Source organism: Abramis brama, assembly GCF_963993115.1.
Source record: "Abramis brama genome assembly, chromosome: 12".
In the NCBI taxonomy this organism is placed as follows: Eukaryota; Metazoa; Chordata; class Actinopteri; order Cypriniformes; family Leuciscidae; genus Abramis; species Abramis brama.
In genome coordinates this window covers 1,855,499-1,872,829 of record NC_139974.1, presented here as the reverse complement: position 1 = coordinate 1,872,829, position 17,331 = coordinate 1,855,499, and the positions used below count along the sequence as shown (strand labels likewise).

Here is a 17,331-nt window from a genome sequence, read left to right as displayed (position 1 = left end):
GGATGGAGACATAAAAATAGGCGTCTTTTAGATCTATCGTGACAAACCAATCCTCGGATCTGATTTGATTCACGATGATGGGAACAGTGAGCATCTTGAACCTGAATCTCCTCAGAGAACGATTCAACTGCCTCAAATCTAAAATCGGCCTCAGCCCGCCATCCTCCTTTGGAACTATAAAGTACCGGCTGTAAAACCCGGACTCTTTCTCTGGTAGGGGAACAATTTATATGGCCCCTTTGACCAGTAGAGTTCTGTACCTCTTGTTCCATAACCCGAGCCTGTTCTGGAACCACTGCAGTCAGTACCACCCCAGCAAACTTGGGAGGTCGGTGACCGAACTGCAGTCTTTACCCATATTTTATAATATTCAGGACCCATATAGATATATTCGGAAGGCGTTGCCATTCTTCTACAAAATCTACTAAGGGAACCAGCCCCTCGAGACTGACCTCGGGTGTTTTTCGAGCACTATTCTCGACCTCCTGAAGCGGAGGACCGACAGGAAAAAGTCGAGAAAGATTTTGTGACCATAGACGTTGCCCTATTGCAAGCTTTTGGGGTGAACGACACGGTGTGCGTTCGCTGGAAATCATTGTGGCCCGAAGCGCACTTTACGGCGGGATACAGATATCGATTTCCTGAGGGCTCCCCCAGAGGGGAGATTCTTTGGGTTTCGTTCTCGACACCCTGAAGCGGAGGACCGGCAGGGAATAAATCGAAAACAGTTCCGATGGGCGAACGCGAACACTGGCCGCAAGCCTTTTGGGCGCCTTTTACAGCGTGCATTCGCTGAAAACCGATGTGTCCCAAAGCGCACTTGAAGCTGGATACAAACATCGATTTCCTGAGGGCTACGCGGAGGAGCGATTCTCGCTCATACCTCCACGGGGGGGGACAGCCATCTTCGTCTCGTTTTCGATACCCTGAAGCGGAGGACCGGCAGGGAAAAATCTTAAACGATTTTTGACGTTCGCTGCTCATCATTTTAATTCTTCAGAATTAAATGCAGCCAAAAACACTCGATAAGTGAAACACGGTCTGGATGGTAGGTTGAATTAAAATATCTAATTTCTTAAAGTCAGATAATATATTCCATCATTTCAATTCCATCATATTAATTCATAGAATTGAATGCAGCCATAATCACCAGACAATACTGTTTTAATATTTATTTATACGGTCTCGTAATCTACACGCTGCCTCGGCAAACGCGAGATTCGAGTCGTTACAATATATTTGGCTTTCATCCCTCGAGAAGAAAGTCATCAGGTGCGAGGTTGAAACATCCGACAGCGCACGGATTGCACTCGCGCTGATAAATTTCTCAATGAACACTGCCAGCACCCTCAGGAGCTGATTGTGAATGCCTCGCACCCAAACAGTATTATTTCACAGATCGCGTATGTCCCCTTTTATTGCAGACTCGTAATCTAAGCGCTGCCTCAACAAACGCGAGATTCGAGTCGTTCACAATATATTTGGCTTTCATCTCTTCGAAAAGAAAGTCAACGGGCTCGAGGCTGAAACACCCGAAACGCACGGCTGTGTGCGTCGAGATATTTCTTAAAAACCACAGCCAGCACCCTCAGGAGCTGACAGTGCATGCCTCGCACCCACACAGAATCTTTATTGCAGAGTAGCCGTCTTCTACGCGCTGCCTCGACAAACGCGAGATCCGAACTATAGATTCTGTATTGCAATATAGTGGGACAACTCTTTATTTTTTATTTTGGGTTACAACAACACAGGCGAGTGTGACTCATGTTCCTCGTTCCCGATGCTGAGCACATCCACTTCCTCAGAAGCAGATAGCTCGAGCATCGGGCACTCGTCACGGGCAGAAGAAGCCACATCGCGGGCTTCTGCGTCGTGAGCGAGCGTTATAGAATCTGCGGATGATGAACATGAAAGTGCCTCGGCAGTCTCGTTCTCATCCGCGAGATCCTTCTGCGATCCCCACGATCTAAGCCACCGCGCCGCCTCAACGGACGCGGGACCCGAACCGCGGGGATTGCGAGCCAAGTGGGAGCGCAGCACTCTATAGTACTTTCACAATGTTCACAGGCAGCCCCCTCGAGAACTGCCTGTGCGTGCTGCGCTCCTAACAGTGTACACACAACTGATGCGTGTCTCCACCCGTGAGAAATATAGGGCAGGGGTGCACACACTTAGTGTATCTTTCACTCGCCAAAATATAGAGGATTTCACTGACAAACAACATCAAATAAGACAGACAGTTTCACAGAGAGCGCTTGCTGAAGAGCGAAAGCTAATGTGTGTGTGTGTCAGCGTCACTTTTATGCATCCGGTTATGCCGTCACATGTTACGTCATGACGCAACACCAATCAGGATTGGATTAGTTTCATTCATACTTCAGAGGCGCACGCTAAGGGAGCGTCCCCAAAGAGTCGTTTTCAACGACGCAGTGCGAGTTCCCTCGAAAGGGAACCCTGGTTCCCTGATAGGGAACGAGACGCTGCGTTTGAGACGCTGTGGGGAACGCCCTGTGTGATTGCGTCGTGAAGCACGTGTATAATCAGACCAATGGAAAGACGAGACGTCATAGGCGGGTGACGTCATCGACCAGGAAACTATAAAGCACCCCCTGAAACAGATCGCGCTAGCTTCTGAAAAGCCTGAAGCAAGTCGGTCAGGGCATGCAGGAAGTATGGCAGGCGAACGCAGCGTCTCGTTCCCTATCAGGGAACCAGGGTTACATACGTAACCTGAGACGTTCCCTTTCAAGGGAACTCGAGCTGCGTTTGAGACACTGTGGGAACCCTATACCCACTACGCCATAATACCAAATCCTCGTTCTGTGTGAAGTCCTTGCGCACACTAAGAAGCAAGCAACCTAGCCCCAGGAGTGGAGAGGTCTAGATCATAAAACCTGACAAATGTATGAGGTGAGGACCAGCCCGTCGCATTACAAATATCATGGAGAGAAACTCCCGAAATTAAAGCCTTAGGGGCAGCCATACTCCTCGTAGTATAGGTCCAAACAACCAAGGGTGAAGGCTGTCCGGACGCTTCATAAGCCAGTGAGATAGCCTCAACTACCCACTTGCTCATTACCTGTTTAGATGCAGGGCAACCTTTCCTAGGTGACCCAAAGCAGACAAACAATTGCTCTGATTTACGCCACAGGGCAGCTCTGTGGACATAAGTATCCAAAGCCCGAACGCGGCATAACAGATCAAATTTTTCCTGATCTGGGGTATTAAATGGTGGAGGATAAAAGGCCTGCAGCACTATTGGGCCCGCAACATTAGTAGGGACCTTAGGGATGTAACCCGATCTAGGATGAAGAAATGCTTTCACCATAACAGGTGCAAATTCCAAACATGAAGGAGCAACCGACAAAGCTTGCAAATCTCCAATTCTCTTAATAGAAGAAATAGCGAGAAGAAATAAAGTTTTTAGAGTGAGGAACTTTTCTGAAACCTCTTCAATAGGCTCGAAGGGAGCCAAAGCCAGACCCTCAAGTACAATGGCCAAATCCCAAGCCGGTGCTCTAGAGTGCAATGCAGGTCTCAACCTCAATGTACCACGGAGAAAACAAATAATAAGAGGATCTCTCCCAAGACAAGTGCCCCCCAGAGGGGTGTGGTAGGCCGATATAGCCGCCACATATACTTTCAAGGTAGAAGGAGATAATCCAGCAGAGAAATGGTCTTGCAAAAAATCAAGAACTGAACCAACAGGGCAGTTAACAGGATCTAGGTGACGTACACCACACCAGGTAGAGAATAATTTCCATTTCAGTGCATAAAGTTTTCTCGTGGAAGGTGCTCTGGAATGGAGAATGGTCTCAACGACCTCAGTCGAGAGACCGGATTCTATAAGCCGGGCCCCCTCAGAGGCCAGGCCCACAGTTTCCACAACTCCGGATGGGGGTGAAATATTGTGCCCCCTGCCTGGGACAGCAGGTCCCTCCTGAGCGGAATCCCCAGGGGAGAGCCGTCTAGATGGGACACTAAGTCCGAGAACCATACTTGAGACGACCAGTGAGGGGCTACTAGTAACAGACGGACCCCTTGCCGGCGAACCCTTTCCAGAACACCCGGAAGCATAGATATCGGGGGAAATGCGTACAGGTGTAGCCTCGGCCACACCTGCACCATCGCATCCAGTCCTAGAGGAGCTGGGTGAGTAAGGGAGAACCACATGGGACAATGTGTTGTCTCTGATGATGCAAACAGATCGACTTGAGCTCGACCAAATTTCTTCCAAAGGAGCTCCACCACCTCTGGGTGAAGTCTTCACTCCCCGGGCCTCAGCCCCTGCCTCGACAGGATATCCGCTCCCAGATTCTGATGCCCCGGAATATATACCGCCCTCAGTGACAGCAATTTCCCCTGGGCCCACAGGAGGATCTGATGGGCCTGCTTGCATAAATGATGTGACCTCAGACCCCCCTGATGGTTGATATAGGAAACCACCGATGTGTTGTCCGTGCGGACAAGCACATGGTGGCCTCTCAGGTCTGGCAGGAAGTATATGAGAGCTCGAAATACCGCCATCATTTATAGCCGATTTATATGCCACGAACGTTGATGGTCCTGCCAAAGACCTTTCGCCGAGCAGCCACTCATGACCGCCCCCCATCCCGTGAGGGAAGCATCTGTCGAAAATGTTACACGTCGACAAGAAGCCCCCAACACTGGGCCCTGGGCGAGGAACCAAGGTTTCTTCCACATGACCAAGGTACGAAGTCATCGCCGCGTGACCTTGATCGTGCAAAATGGATTTCCCCTCGCAGAAAACCCCTTGGTCCTGAGCCACCACTGCAGAGGTCTCATGTACCGAAGGCCAAAAGTGATTACGTTGGACGCAGCTGCCATGAGCCCCAACAGTCTCTGAAACTGTTTCATAGTGAGTGACGGACCTAGTTTTACCCCCTTTACGGCTGTGAGAATCGCAGAAATACATACAGGAGACAGACGTGCTTGCATTATTGTCGAATCCCATAAAACACCCAGAAAATTGGTCCTCTGAGCTGGGAGGAGCACACTCTTCTTGGCGTTGAGCCGCAACCCTAACCTCTTTATGTGAGACAGAATTACATCTCGATGCCGAACTGCCATCTGCTCGGACTGAGCTAAAATCAACCAATCGAGAGATAATTTAATAGGCGAATGCCCTGGAGTCTCAGAGGAGCCAGAGCTGCATCCACGCATTTTGTAAAGGTGCGGGGAGATAAACCTAGGCCGAAGGGAAGAACCCGATACTGGTATGCTGCGCCCCCAAAAGCAAACCTCAGGAACTTCTTGTGATGAGGATGGATAGATACATGGAAGTACGCATCCTTCAAGTCTTTTGTGACAAACCAGTCCTCGGACTGAATCTGTGACACAATCTGTTTGAGTGTAAGCATTCTGAACTTGAGTTTCTGAACTCTGCTGTTTAATTGACGCAGATCTAGAATAGGACGCAACCCCCCATCTTTCTTTGGAACAATGAAATAATGGCTGTAAAACCCTGACTCTCTGCTGGGAGGAGAAACCATTTCTATAGCCCCTTTTTGTAGAAGCGTCAGTACTTCCTGTTCCATAACCAGAGCCTGCTCGGAGTCCACCACTGTGGGAAGGACCCCTTGAAATCTGGGCGGACGAGAACCGAACTGAATTCTGTAACCTTTTTCTATTACATGCAGGACCCACTGAGAAATATTTGGTAGAAGTTTTCACGCTGCCAGTCTCTCGAGACTGGCCTCTGGATTTGGTTGAACAGTCATTTCGGTGCCCTGAAACGGCGAACCGGCAGGGAACAGGGCAGAAGTGGCAGCGCTGTGAGTCTCCTCGGAGAATCGCCCCCCAGAGGGCGCCGAGGAAGAACGGTTTCTCGAAACCGGCGAGGAAGAAACCTCTGGAACGCCACAGATTGTTTTTTCGTTTCTTGAAATCTATCAACGACACAATTTATAGCATCGCCGAACAGTACAATAATACAACAATACAACAATAAATAGACAAGGACAAATATACAGAGAGCGCTTGCTGAAGGCACAGAAGGATCTGTTTCAGGGGGTGCTTTATAGTTTCCTGGTCGATGACGTCACCCGCCTATGACGTCTCGTCTTTCCATTGGACTGATTATACATGTGCTTCACAACGCAATCACGCAGGGTGTTCCCCACAGCGTCTCAAACGCAGCTCGAGTTCCCTTGAAAGGGAACTACTTTTGTCTCATTGTTTGAAGAAAAACTTAAATCAGCTTGTCCTTGATAACTATTGAAGTTATTAAACACCCCTGAATTCGGTAATGATGTGTTTAATGCGGTATTGATATCGCGTTTTAATTTCAACTCAATACATTTGAATGCGCTAAAGGTCTATAACTGAACTTTAACATGTTAATATTTGGTCAAATTAACTTAAAGGTGAACTAAGTAACTTTTTTATCTTAACCGAACAGCTTCGGAGTCATTGGAATGGTTATATGACTGTTTTCGGGTTGAATGGTGGTCTTCTCGCACCCCTCGAGCGCCTGTGAGACGAAAAACCACCCTTGCAACTTTGGGCCGGCGGGCCGCCGGCCGCAGCATCAGGAAGTATCGCGCGATATCAGGTCTCGCGATGTAACAAACTGCTTTACGGCACTGCACACATATACTATATAAACATTGATATGCTAGCCTTCTGTGTATTATACATACCTCAGTGGACATGGCTCCGTGCGTTCGCCGGGTTCTTTGAAAACAAATGCACATGACCAGCGGGAGAAGATGGGACAAGCCAACGAGTTTTGACAACAGTGTTGTCAAATATCTATTCCGAAGCTGTAGGGGGAGCTCTATAGAGAAACCCGTGAGCAAAAAGCGAGAAAACAGCGAAGAAATCGGCAAAGCTGCATAATGCAGCTTTAAAGCCTACGCAAAATGAAATACATCCTAGCTACTTTCTAAATGCTTGTTACAGAAATATTTTGTTGGATTTCAATTGGACTTGGTCAGAACTGTTTCAAAAATAGTTATCTGCATGATGCCTGCTGCCTTTGGGCTCATGTAAAATTAAGACATGTTATGTTACATTGTGATATAATGGTGTTTTCTGGAAGGGACTAAAGAACAAAGCATTTTTATCAGCTGAAAGGCAGAATACAAATGTTTTTTTTTATTAAGTTAGATAAACATTATATAACAGTTTCAGGTTATGTTTTAGTGTTGGTAACATGTCCCACATTGTACCACACAAACATATAATAGTCCCACATTTGGTTTGTTTGATGGTGGTCACCCTAGGTGAGACCGAGAGGAAAAAAACTAAACTGAAAGTAAGTTACTTCCTGATTCTGAGCATTGGTGCCTCATGTCACGTGACTGACCCTGTCCTCTCCACTAGGGGTCGGAGATCTCTGAACCAGTTCCTTTTTGTCTTAAAAAAAAAATAACAATAGAGGAATGCAAAAACAGTAAAAATCCAAATTCTACATCTTATATCAAAATTCAATCATGCATCTAATACATCAAGTACACTTGTCAACAGCACCTATAGACCAGAAACATCAGTTTCAAATTTCAAGTTTTAGTTTAAAGAGGTCATATATATATATATATATATATATATATATGATCATACATGCACTTTTACAAGTTGATTGTACTGAAATGTGTGTTGGCAGTGCCTGTACACAACCATCATATAATGATAAAAATCCATCCAGTGTTTTTTTTTAATCTCCTTATATGTTTTCCCCTTTCTCAAATCAAGCCGTCTGACCGTGTGACGTCACACAGTCGGACGCCCATCCCACGATTGTTGATTGACAGCAGCGTTTCAACACAGACCCGCCCTCGCTCGTGAGCGAGCTGTCTTCATAGTCCGCTGTTGTTGATACACTGGAGCAGAATGGCGTCTAAGCGATTGTGGTGTTCTGTTCTTGGGTGTAATAATGAACAGCATCATTTTGATGTTCCTAAATCCGAACCGCTGAACGCACGGTGGCTGAGTTTTGTTTTTGAAGGGAATATTCCCCGCGATCAACAGCAATGCTTTCATGTTTGCGCGAATCATTTCACACCAGACAGCTTTAGAAACGAGGGTCAGTATAAAGCTGGACATAAACATACATTACAACAAATTCTTAGGTGTCCTTCAACTACTGTTAGAAACATTCCTGCCGTGACCTCATGTGAGTGCTTCAGCCCTGACAGTTGTACCTAACACTGCATAGATAATGTTACGCATCACTGACAAGCCTACATTTACCGAAAAAAGTTTTTCATGACCATTAGCTGTAACATCAATCTGTCAATGAACTAACAATAGTAAACACATAGCGTTCGTGTCTCACTACTCTACCCTGCCAGTACACACAAAGATAGATCAAAGTGACATTACGTTAACCAACCATTCAGAAACGTCCTGTTCGAGCCTTAATTGTCGAACTTCTTCGGGGCCGTCATCTTGTTCCGGGTCTGACTCTGGTTCAAATTGATACGGTTGCACAGATGTGTCCTCAGAGACTCCCGCTGCCATTCTTTCTCCAAAATATACCCATAGACAGTATAAGAAATGGACACAGCGATCCCATAGACTTCAACAGAGAAAAGTGAAGCAAATTAGAAGCTCTCACTTCCTGATGGTCGAGCGTACTGCGCAGACTCAAACTGAGCTTGACGACGTAGATGTGACGTGAGCAACCCGTCTGTCTTCTAGCAGCTGTGCCAAGAGAAATCTGAATCATTCCCTTCTGAAACTTGCAGAGACGGAGAGTGTGAGTAGGAGCTGTCCATGAGCTAGGAGCAGGAGACACTTTATATGGGCTTCTCCCTTGACTTTATCGGACTTTATGCCTCCATGTCCCCCCCATTGACTGTGAGCTTCTCCTCCTGTCTATAGCCTATGGTAATTTCCAGAGAGTCGCGTGGTTATGACGCAATCGTTAGCCTATTTTTACAAAAACTGCTTCTAAAGGGCCATAACGTAAGCTACAAGGTAATGGAGCCTTTTATACATTGCCGTGTTTCTTTAGAAATAAATAATCGACAAATGGAGTCTTTAAACGCCTCAGATGTAAAGTTATTCGCTGTCAAAGTAACGCCAAAATGAATGGGAGTCAATGGAATGCTAACAGCAGGTGATGGCTTGTTAGTCAATGGCGGCGCCCGGGGATGGTACGCTTTCCGGGTGCTGGACTACCCCCCTGAATATACCCTCAACTGTTGTCAAGGCAACCCTCTTGTGTCAAAATGCCCCACAGAACAGAGGGGTGGGGTGAGCAAAGCTCATTATCATTTAAAGACACACAGGGCCGGCCCGCGGCATAGGCGGAATAGGCAAATGCTAGGGGCGCCACTCATCCATAGGGGCGCCAAAATGAGTGACCGACAGTTTTTTCTTTTTTCTTTTTTTTACTAATACTATTTTAAAACCATTAATTCGAAATACTACCAAATAAAGCAAAAAAAAACTTAACTAAGTCCCCCGACTCCGGTCCGGCGCATCAATCTTCCCCCGCCCAGCGAGTGCTTGAAATGCGTCAGAAACAGAGCGCGCGCGAGCAGTTGTTGGTCATTTGTTGTGTAGCGTCACCCCTCGCCGCATCCAATGTAGACAGCACTGCTTTTGTTTGAGGGCGCTTTACACACTTAGGCTCCCCTGTAGAAACGGGTCTGGCAGCTCGCGCCGGGTCTAGACACAGTGAAAGTTCCTGATTGTGACGGATGGCCGAATTTACATGACACATTATAAATTAGCATTATAGTCTGCAATAGATAAAGTGTCAAAAAGAAGAGAAGGGGATAAAGACAGAGGTAAAGTGATGGAATAAATGAACAGTTTATCTAATTGCATAGTAGTAAGATACTATAATTTAATGGCAGTTATTTTTACCTTAAACTTTATGCTAGCCGTTGCTCTGAGTTCTCCAGAGGCCGCAGACAGTGTGATTTTGTAACAATCATGTCAGTTTTTTAGACGCATTTAAGCCTATCACTTTTTTAATTAATGTTTTACTCTTTGTGCAGTTTTGGGGGGGATATATGGCTTTTTTTGTTTTGTTTTTGTCAAAATTAGTAATGATATTTATAAACAGGTTTATTAAAATAGCAATGTTTTATGTAAAATTCACATTAAAGAATACATTTCTCAGTTTCATTCATGGTGAAAACATGAAACGTGCCATAGTTTAGTGGAAGATTGCTACCATCAACTGGAAAACAAATACTTTTGCTTGTGCTCAATGAATAGTTTGTGCATGAATGACATTTGGATGATGACATCACTGTTTTATCCAGAGTGGCTATATTTAAATGAACTAAATTAATAACTTATTTACAGCAAAAATAAACCATCACTGAACTTACTTAAGCTGGACTATGACACTATTTTCTTCTAGATCTGCTGTACAGGAGAAGCAAAAATGTTTGCATTATTTTCCTGTTATCTCTGTAAAGCTGCCTTGAAATAATCTGTATTATAAAAAGCGCTATATAAATAAAGGTGACTTGACTTGAATGCTAGATGTAATGCTCTTGCTGTTTGTGTTTAGGCTGTAATGTGTATATATATATATATATATATATATATATATATATAGGCTAAATAATCATGAACACAATGACGGGGTGAAGTGGGCTGTGATGCATGGGGCACCAGGTAAAATCTTGCCTAGGGCAGCAAATTGGTCAGGGCCGGCCCTGAAGACACATGCACTTAAACGGCGTGCTGAAAACAGAGTTGTTTTTGACCAGGTAACATTAGTGTTTTCTTACAATACTAATGAGAATTTTTAATTAAAGTATATTACAAACTTTTCATTTAGATCCTAAAGAATCATATTAACTTCTACAAAAATGGCATTTTATGACCCCTTTAATAAATGACACATTTGTATAATAAAAATGAAGCTTTTGAGTTAACAATATATTATTGGTCCAGTTAAACAAGCTCTTTATTAAATATCCCGCATATTGATAGCGGCTCCCTGATGCCGGTGTTACGGATCAACTGGGAATCATCAGAGCCCGTCTACGGAGAGCCTACCCACTCCCTATTAAGTCCTATTGTACCGAATTTTGGTTGCAGTTCCACCAGAGCTCCACTGGGGGCGATCGCCCATGAGTGCAGAATGAATGGGAGTCTATGGGGCTAGACGGCTAAATTTGTCTCTTTCACCCGATTGCCGTTGAGAAATCTCAGATTTGATTGTAGGTTTTGCAAGTCCAACATCGGTTATAGGTCGACAGTTGAATGAACGAGTACTTATGTCCTTTCGATTTCTTACAGGTTGAGTTGTTGTTGCCCATAACACGCTAGCATTCTGCTAATGAACGCTGATTGGTCAGTGAAGGACTGGCTTGATGGCATCGTGGCATCCGAAGCGGGACCAGAAACAAACAAAACAAAACTCTTCTAGCATGTGTGTTTGCCTGTGTCAGCTGTGTTGTGTGTTTCCCTGTGTCAGCTGTGTTGTGTGTTTCCCTGTGTCAGCTGTGTTGTGTGTTTGCCTGTGTCAGCTGTGTTGTGTGTTTCCCTGTGTCAGCTGTGTTGTGTGTTTCCCTGTGTCAGCTGTGTTGTGTGTTTACCTGTGTCAGCTGTGTTGTGTGTTTCCCTGTGTCAGCTGTGTTGTGTGTTTACCTGTGTCAGCTGTGTTGTGTGTTTCCCTGTGTCAGCTGTGTTGTGTTTCCCTGTGTCAGCTGTGTTGTGTGTTTCCCTGTGTCAGCTGTGTTGTGTGTTTGCCTGTGTCAGCTGTGTTGTGTATTTACCTGTGTCAGCTGTGTTGTGTGTTTGCCTGTGTCAGCTGTGTTGTGTGTTTCCCTGTGTCAGCTGTGTTGTGTGTTGTTTACCTGTGTCAGCTGTGTTGTGTGTTTACCTGTGTCAGCTGTGTTGTGTGTTTGCCTGTGTCAGCTGTGTTGTGTGTTTCCCTGTGTCAGCTGTGTTGTGTGTTTGCCTGTCAGCTGTGTTGTGTCTTTACCTGTGTCAGCTGTGTTGTGTGTTTGCCTGTCAGCTGTGTTGTGTGTTTACCTGTGTCAGCTGTGTTGTGTGTTTGCCTGTCAGCTGTGTTGTGTGTTTACCTGTGTCAGCTGTGTTGTGTGTTTCCCTGTGTCAGCTGTGATGTGTGTTTCCCTGTGTCAGCTGTGTTGTCGATGCCTCGAGAGAAAAGAAAGTGCAGAGCGTGAAAGCACCAAAGTGACTGGAGGATTGCCGTAAAGCAGTATCTCTAGTCGTACGATGTGTATGACGTCATTGACACTTTAAAAGACTTTTTAAAGCAAATAAGTGACTCTAAAAAATCTAACACCCAGCAATGTGTCATTTATTTGCATCTCCTTTCGAATACAACATTCAAATTACTAGACAAAAAATTATATCCTGAGAAAAGTGGATTTTGAGGGGTATAGCGCCATAGACCTCCATTCATTCTGCACTCGTCCTGTGAGCGCCCTCATGTGGAGCCAGAGTGGAACTGCAACCAGTTCAGAAGCCGAAAGTTTACTGAGAGTGAAACTTCTCGCCTTATTAGACATTCTCTGACCCTACCCACAACTCTATCCCTCCACCCCATTAAACGTCCAGAGAGGATGAGATGGACGTCATTTGACTCTGCAGTGAGTGAGCGCCACTTGGAGAAATCTTATCTAAATCAGATCAGCCGAGCTACACGAGCCCTGTACGAGACGCCTCACTCGCTGGATCGTACGTCAACGGCGCCGCCATATTGGTCCGGGCAACTTGCCGTGACTCTCCTTTGTAGACTGAAGAACAGATGCCTTACTATTTTGAGGTTTTACAAAACGTCGTACAGTCCAAACCAGATATCGGGTAATTAACATGCACCAATGCTACATTTTTCTAAATGTCATAATCATTTTTTAACAAACAAGTAGCCTATTCATTACTTCAATGAGCTCATGTTTTCTGCATTAAATTATTACATTGTTTAAATTAATCTATTTTTCGCTAACTGTGATTTTGTTTATCTACATTTCTGAAATACATAACTTAGACAGTTTCTTCTGATAACAGATCACTGTAAACTGTAATGTAGACTACAGATTTTCTGTAAAGCTGCTTTGAAACTGTGTGTATTGTGAAAAGCGCTATACAAAAAAATGTGAATCGAATTTAATTACCTTTTACATGCAAGTCTGAACATTTGTTGCATTTTTATTTGGTCATCATAACATTGTTAATTTGACAACTAGTTGGCTACCAAAGTCAGACTATTAATAGATAGCGAAAACTGAGACTTTATAAGAAATAATATAAAGTTTACATGATTCGTATTAAGTCTGAGCTTATATTATAGTTTATTAACTATTCTAAATCAAAAGTGTGTCTTCCCTGCAATGCAGTGAGCCAGAGGACTGACAGGACAGCTGTTTACCAGCCATGAAACTGTACATGCATTATTTCATTAAAAAACAGGTAGTAATATCTAATCTAATTGCAATCATTATGATGTGTATTATTATTATTTAATCAACAACTATTACAAGAACAATAATAAAAAAAATTAAACAAATCAAAGAATCATCACAATATTTTTTAACAGTAAACCCATTTATAATGCAAATCATTTAATTAACAATGTTGCATTGTGTCTCTATAATTTACAGCTTCTGCATCATTAGTAAAGAAAAAGCAAGACATAGCAACAACATATTTTGTAAATAAAACATTTTAATATATAAATATCTCATATATATAAATATCTCATATATATAAATATCTCATCCAGCATTTTTCACATTAATAGAATTTTCACAGATTTTCAACACAGATCAACTAGTTTTTACAAATACAAAACAAGAAAATTGCATATAAAGTGTAACTTGGTAAGGGTTCAATTCAATATAAAGGAAAAAAGAAAAAATAAAGAATTGAATATAAAAAAGTAGTTTAGCAGAATGGTCCAGCAAGAATAATTGTCCATTTAATGCACTTTTGGTCATAAAAGTCTACAGTTTTTTGAATGTTGAGCTGATTTGAGGTCCAAAATGCTCGTTTCTTATGTAATGCTGTTTGTGTATCATAAGACTAAAGTAAAGCAGCATATAAAGCAGCAGTGTGATTTCTGTAGGGGCAAAAGGGCAAGAGAATGCAGAGAAAGAAATTTGATATAAAAATGTAGTTTATAGCAGACGTGTCCTTCAGTGTCGTGGACGGTAGAGTTACTACTGAAAATAGCATTTCTTTGGCACTAGTAGCTGTTGCTTTCTAAAGCTGCGTCCCAATTCAGGTTGTGAACCCCGTTTTGTTTTTAGGCTGTTGAATATAAAAGACGAGCAGTCATCCGTAGGATACACTCGTTCAACAACGCTCAGTCCGACCTTCGAAGGCATGGCCTCTGAACTGGGACACAGCTGATATGTGCCATTATCTCAGTCCCTGAAGGTGGAAGAAGATCCAAAGGCAACATGTCAGCAAGATCAGGAGTTTGCTGGAGCCATTTGTATCAGCACCATCTGGATAAAGAAAACATCATTTGCATGAATTCCTGCACTAAATTCTTCCTCATTCAACATTAACATTGATTACATTTATATGTGCACCAGTAATGTGATTATTTAATTATATGACGAGAGCAAACCTCTTCTCTTCCTTTTAAATGCAGTTTAAATGCAGTTTTTTATTCACTAAGATTTGTGGTTATTTTTACCACCTTTATTCACATACCATAATGCAAAGCACAAATGATGAGCTCATATACAGTAGGTGTGTTACTTTTTGATTTGTTCACTGGTTCTTTAGTATCCGGCCTCAGTACTTTATTCATGTTTTGGATGATCAATATACTGCATTATATTCATGTTTCCGATGATCAATATACTGCATTATATTCATGTTTCCGATGATCAATATACTGCATTATATTCATGTCATGCAACGTTTTCAAATTGAAGTTTCTTCAGCAATTGAAACCGGCATACACCACATGTTTTACTATGATTTTACTACAGAAAAGTTTAATAACAATATTGATCGAATCTCATTATAAATCACATTAGGATGCATGTAAATCAGGGGTGTAGCGATGCCCTCGTGTCACGATGTGATACATATCACCATACTGAACTCAAGTTACGATATTATTTCAATACTCCAAGACGTGGTAAAAGATTAACAAAAAATGTTCTGTTGATTAAAATGCTAAATTTACTATTACATTGTGTGTGTAAATGAACAGGCTTGGACTTGGACCCAATACAGGACAATAGAGACACCAGAATAACAATATTCATGATTCTGAAGATGAAAATACTGAATTATTTTAGATGAATATGCTTGATCTCTGTCACTGACTAGATATATGTAAAATAATGTAGGACACTTTTTACTGGTAACATCAGACATGTGGCATTATCAGGACACACACATATTACCCCAGTGCATTATTATACATTATATTCAACATTATATATAGTAGTTTAATGTAGGTCTGACACTAAAACTTTTCACACAGTAATTTTTTATTTTGGGTGAACTATACACTATACATATTGATGCATTTTTGTATTGCGATATACTTGTGACATGATATATTGTTGCACCCCTAATCTCTAAATGTAGTCATTGTTGTGATTCGAAAAATAAAGATAACTTGAGTTTTAAATGCAAGCAGAAAACTTTTTTATTTTAATTATAAGAAAGTGATGGGGTGTTTAGTTCATGTTTACTCACTGCTCTTGTCAGATATGCCCTCTGGACCACAGTCTGTGGAAAACATGCAAGAATTCAGTATGTAAATAGAATTACATTTTTAATATAACTTAAAGGAATAGTTCACTCAAAAACTGAAACATCAATCATCATGTTTCACGGAAGAAAGAAAACATTAAAACACGATGAGGATGAGTAAACACAGAATTTATTCAGTTTTGGGTGAACTAATCCTTTAAGCATTGGTTAGATCGGTTATGATCTTACCCGGCTGTACATTAGTCTCGTAGAGCAGCTGAGGTACGTGCGCATTATCAGTATATATTATTAGTGTGTACTTTGCATCCCTCTGGAAACAGCCTGGCACTGAACAGCGTCCTCCATCACACAAACTGGAGAATGTTTTATCCAGAACTGTGTCTGATTGATGCTCTACACGAACATGAACGCTCTTGTGTTGCTTCAGCTGCTCCATTGCTCCATCACAAGACAGAGAACACCGGATACACGTCTGTGGAGCACAGCCTGAGGATATAAACAATGAAATATTGATGTATGTTTTCTTAAAATAAATAGTGATGATAAAAACACTGCAGAAATGAAATACTCACTTGCACAATAGAAGATGCATGGCAGTAAAACCAGAGTTTTGTGTCTGAGGAGAAGAGAAAAGGTTGATTATGTGCTAGATCTGTACATGCTCACTTTAAGTGTTTAGATATTGAATAAAGGTTATATTATTATAACACTAAGGCTGCCTAATTTAAAGCCTGTGTAACAAGTGGATTTCATCATATTTCCCCAAGTTGACTGATTACATTAATACCTAAATAGGAAAATTCTGTCATTTACTCACCGTCATGTTGCTCTGAACCTGCGTGAGTTTCTCTGTAATGTTGAACACAATCCTTTGTTGAAGAATGTGGGTTATCCAACAGTTTCTGGTCCCCATTGACTTCCATAATATATATATATATATATATATATATATATATATATATATATATATATATATATATATATATATAAAAATAATACTATGGAAGTCAATGGTGCCCATTAACTGTTTGGTTACAAACATTCTACAAAATATCTTCCTTTGTGTTCAACATTACAGAGAAACTCATACAGTACTCAGACAGAATTTACACTTTTGGTGAACTGGCCCTTTAAATCATATTTAGGGATTTATTTGGTGAACTATCCCTCTGCTTTTTTAATGTTCTTTTATATCCTATTGCTTATTTTCTTTATATTGTATTATATGTGGACTACTTTTAAATTAAAAGTAACAATATCCAATGCGTCATGACGTAGTCTACTAAACCTCTTGAAAGTTTTTTTATTATTATTATTGTTTATTTAGCTAATTTGGTTTTTGACATTTCTAAACATACATAAACTTATTAACAAGATAAGAGCCAAACACACAATCTGGCTGTAGAATATTAACATACTTACGGGTTAAACCGTGAAGGCATGTCAGCGGTCCACAGCTTTACTGCACGTGTGGAAGTGAATGCCGGGTGATTCACGTGATGACGAAATGACGCTCTTCTTTCTTCCTCTTCTTCTTGTTAATGGCTGTTCACTTCTAGGAACATTACATTAAAATACCGTAATTTATAACCTATATCCTATTGCCTATATATCCTACAACTTTCACTAAAGACGGTGAAACGAACCGCGAGCTCAGATTAACCATATCCGAGTACGTGA

At 42.2% G+C, this 17,331-nt stretch overlaps 1 protein-coding gene across 1 annotated transcript; it reads right to left on the bottom strand.

Moving 5' to 3' along the window:
- Positions 1 to 13,676: 13,676 nt before the first annotated feature.
- Positions 13,677 to 17,329, bottom strand: LOC311094008 (uncharacterized protein). The gene is made up of 5 exons (XM_084131751.1): positions 17,074 to 17,329; positions 16,224 to 16,267; positions 15,880 to 16,137; positions 15,634 to 15,666; positions 13,677 to 14,417 (listed from the first exon to the last, which is right to left on the bottom strand). The coding sequence occupies exons 1-5, from the start codon at positions 17,091 to 17,093 to the stop codon at positions 14,329 to 14,331; spliced, it is 444 nt and encodes a 147-aa protein (XP_083987877.1). The 5' UTR covers positions 17,094 to 17,329; the 3' UTR covers positions 13,677 to 14,328.
- Between the last annotated feature and the right edge of the window lie 2 nt (positions 17,330 to 17,331).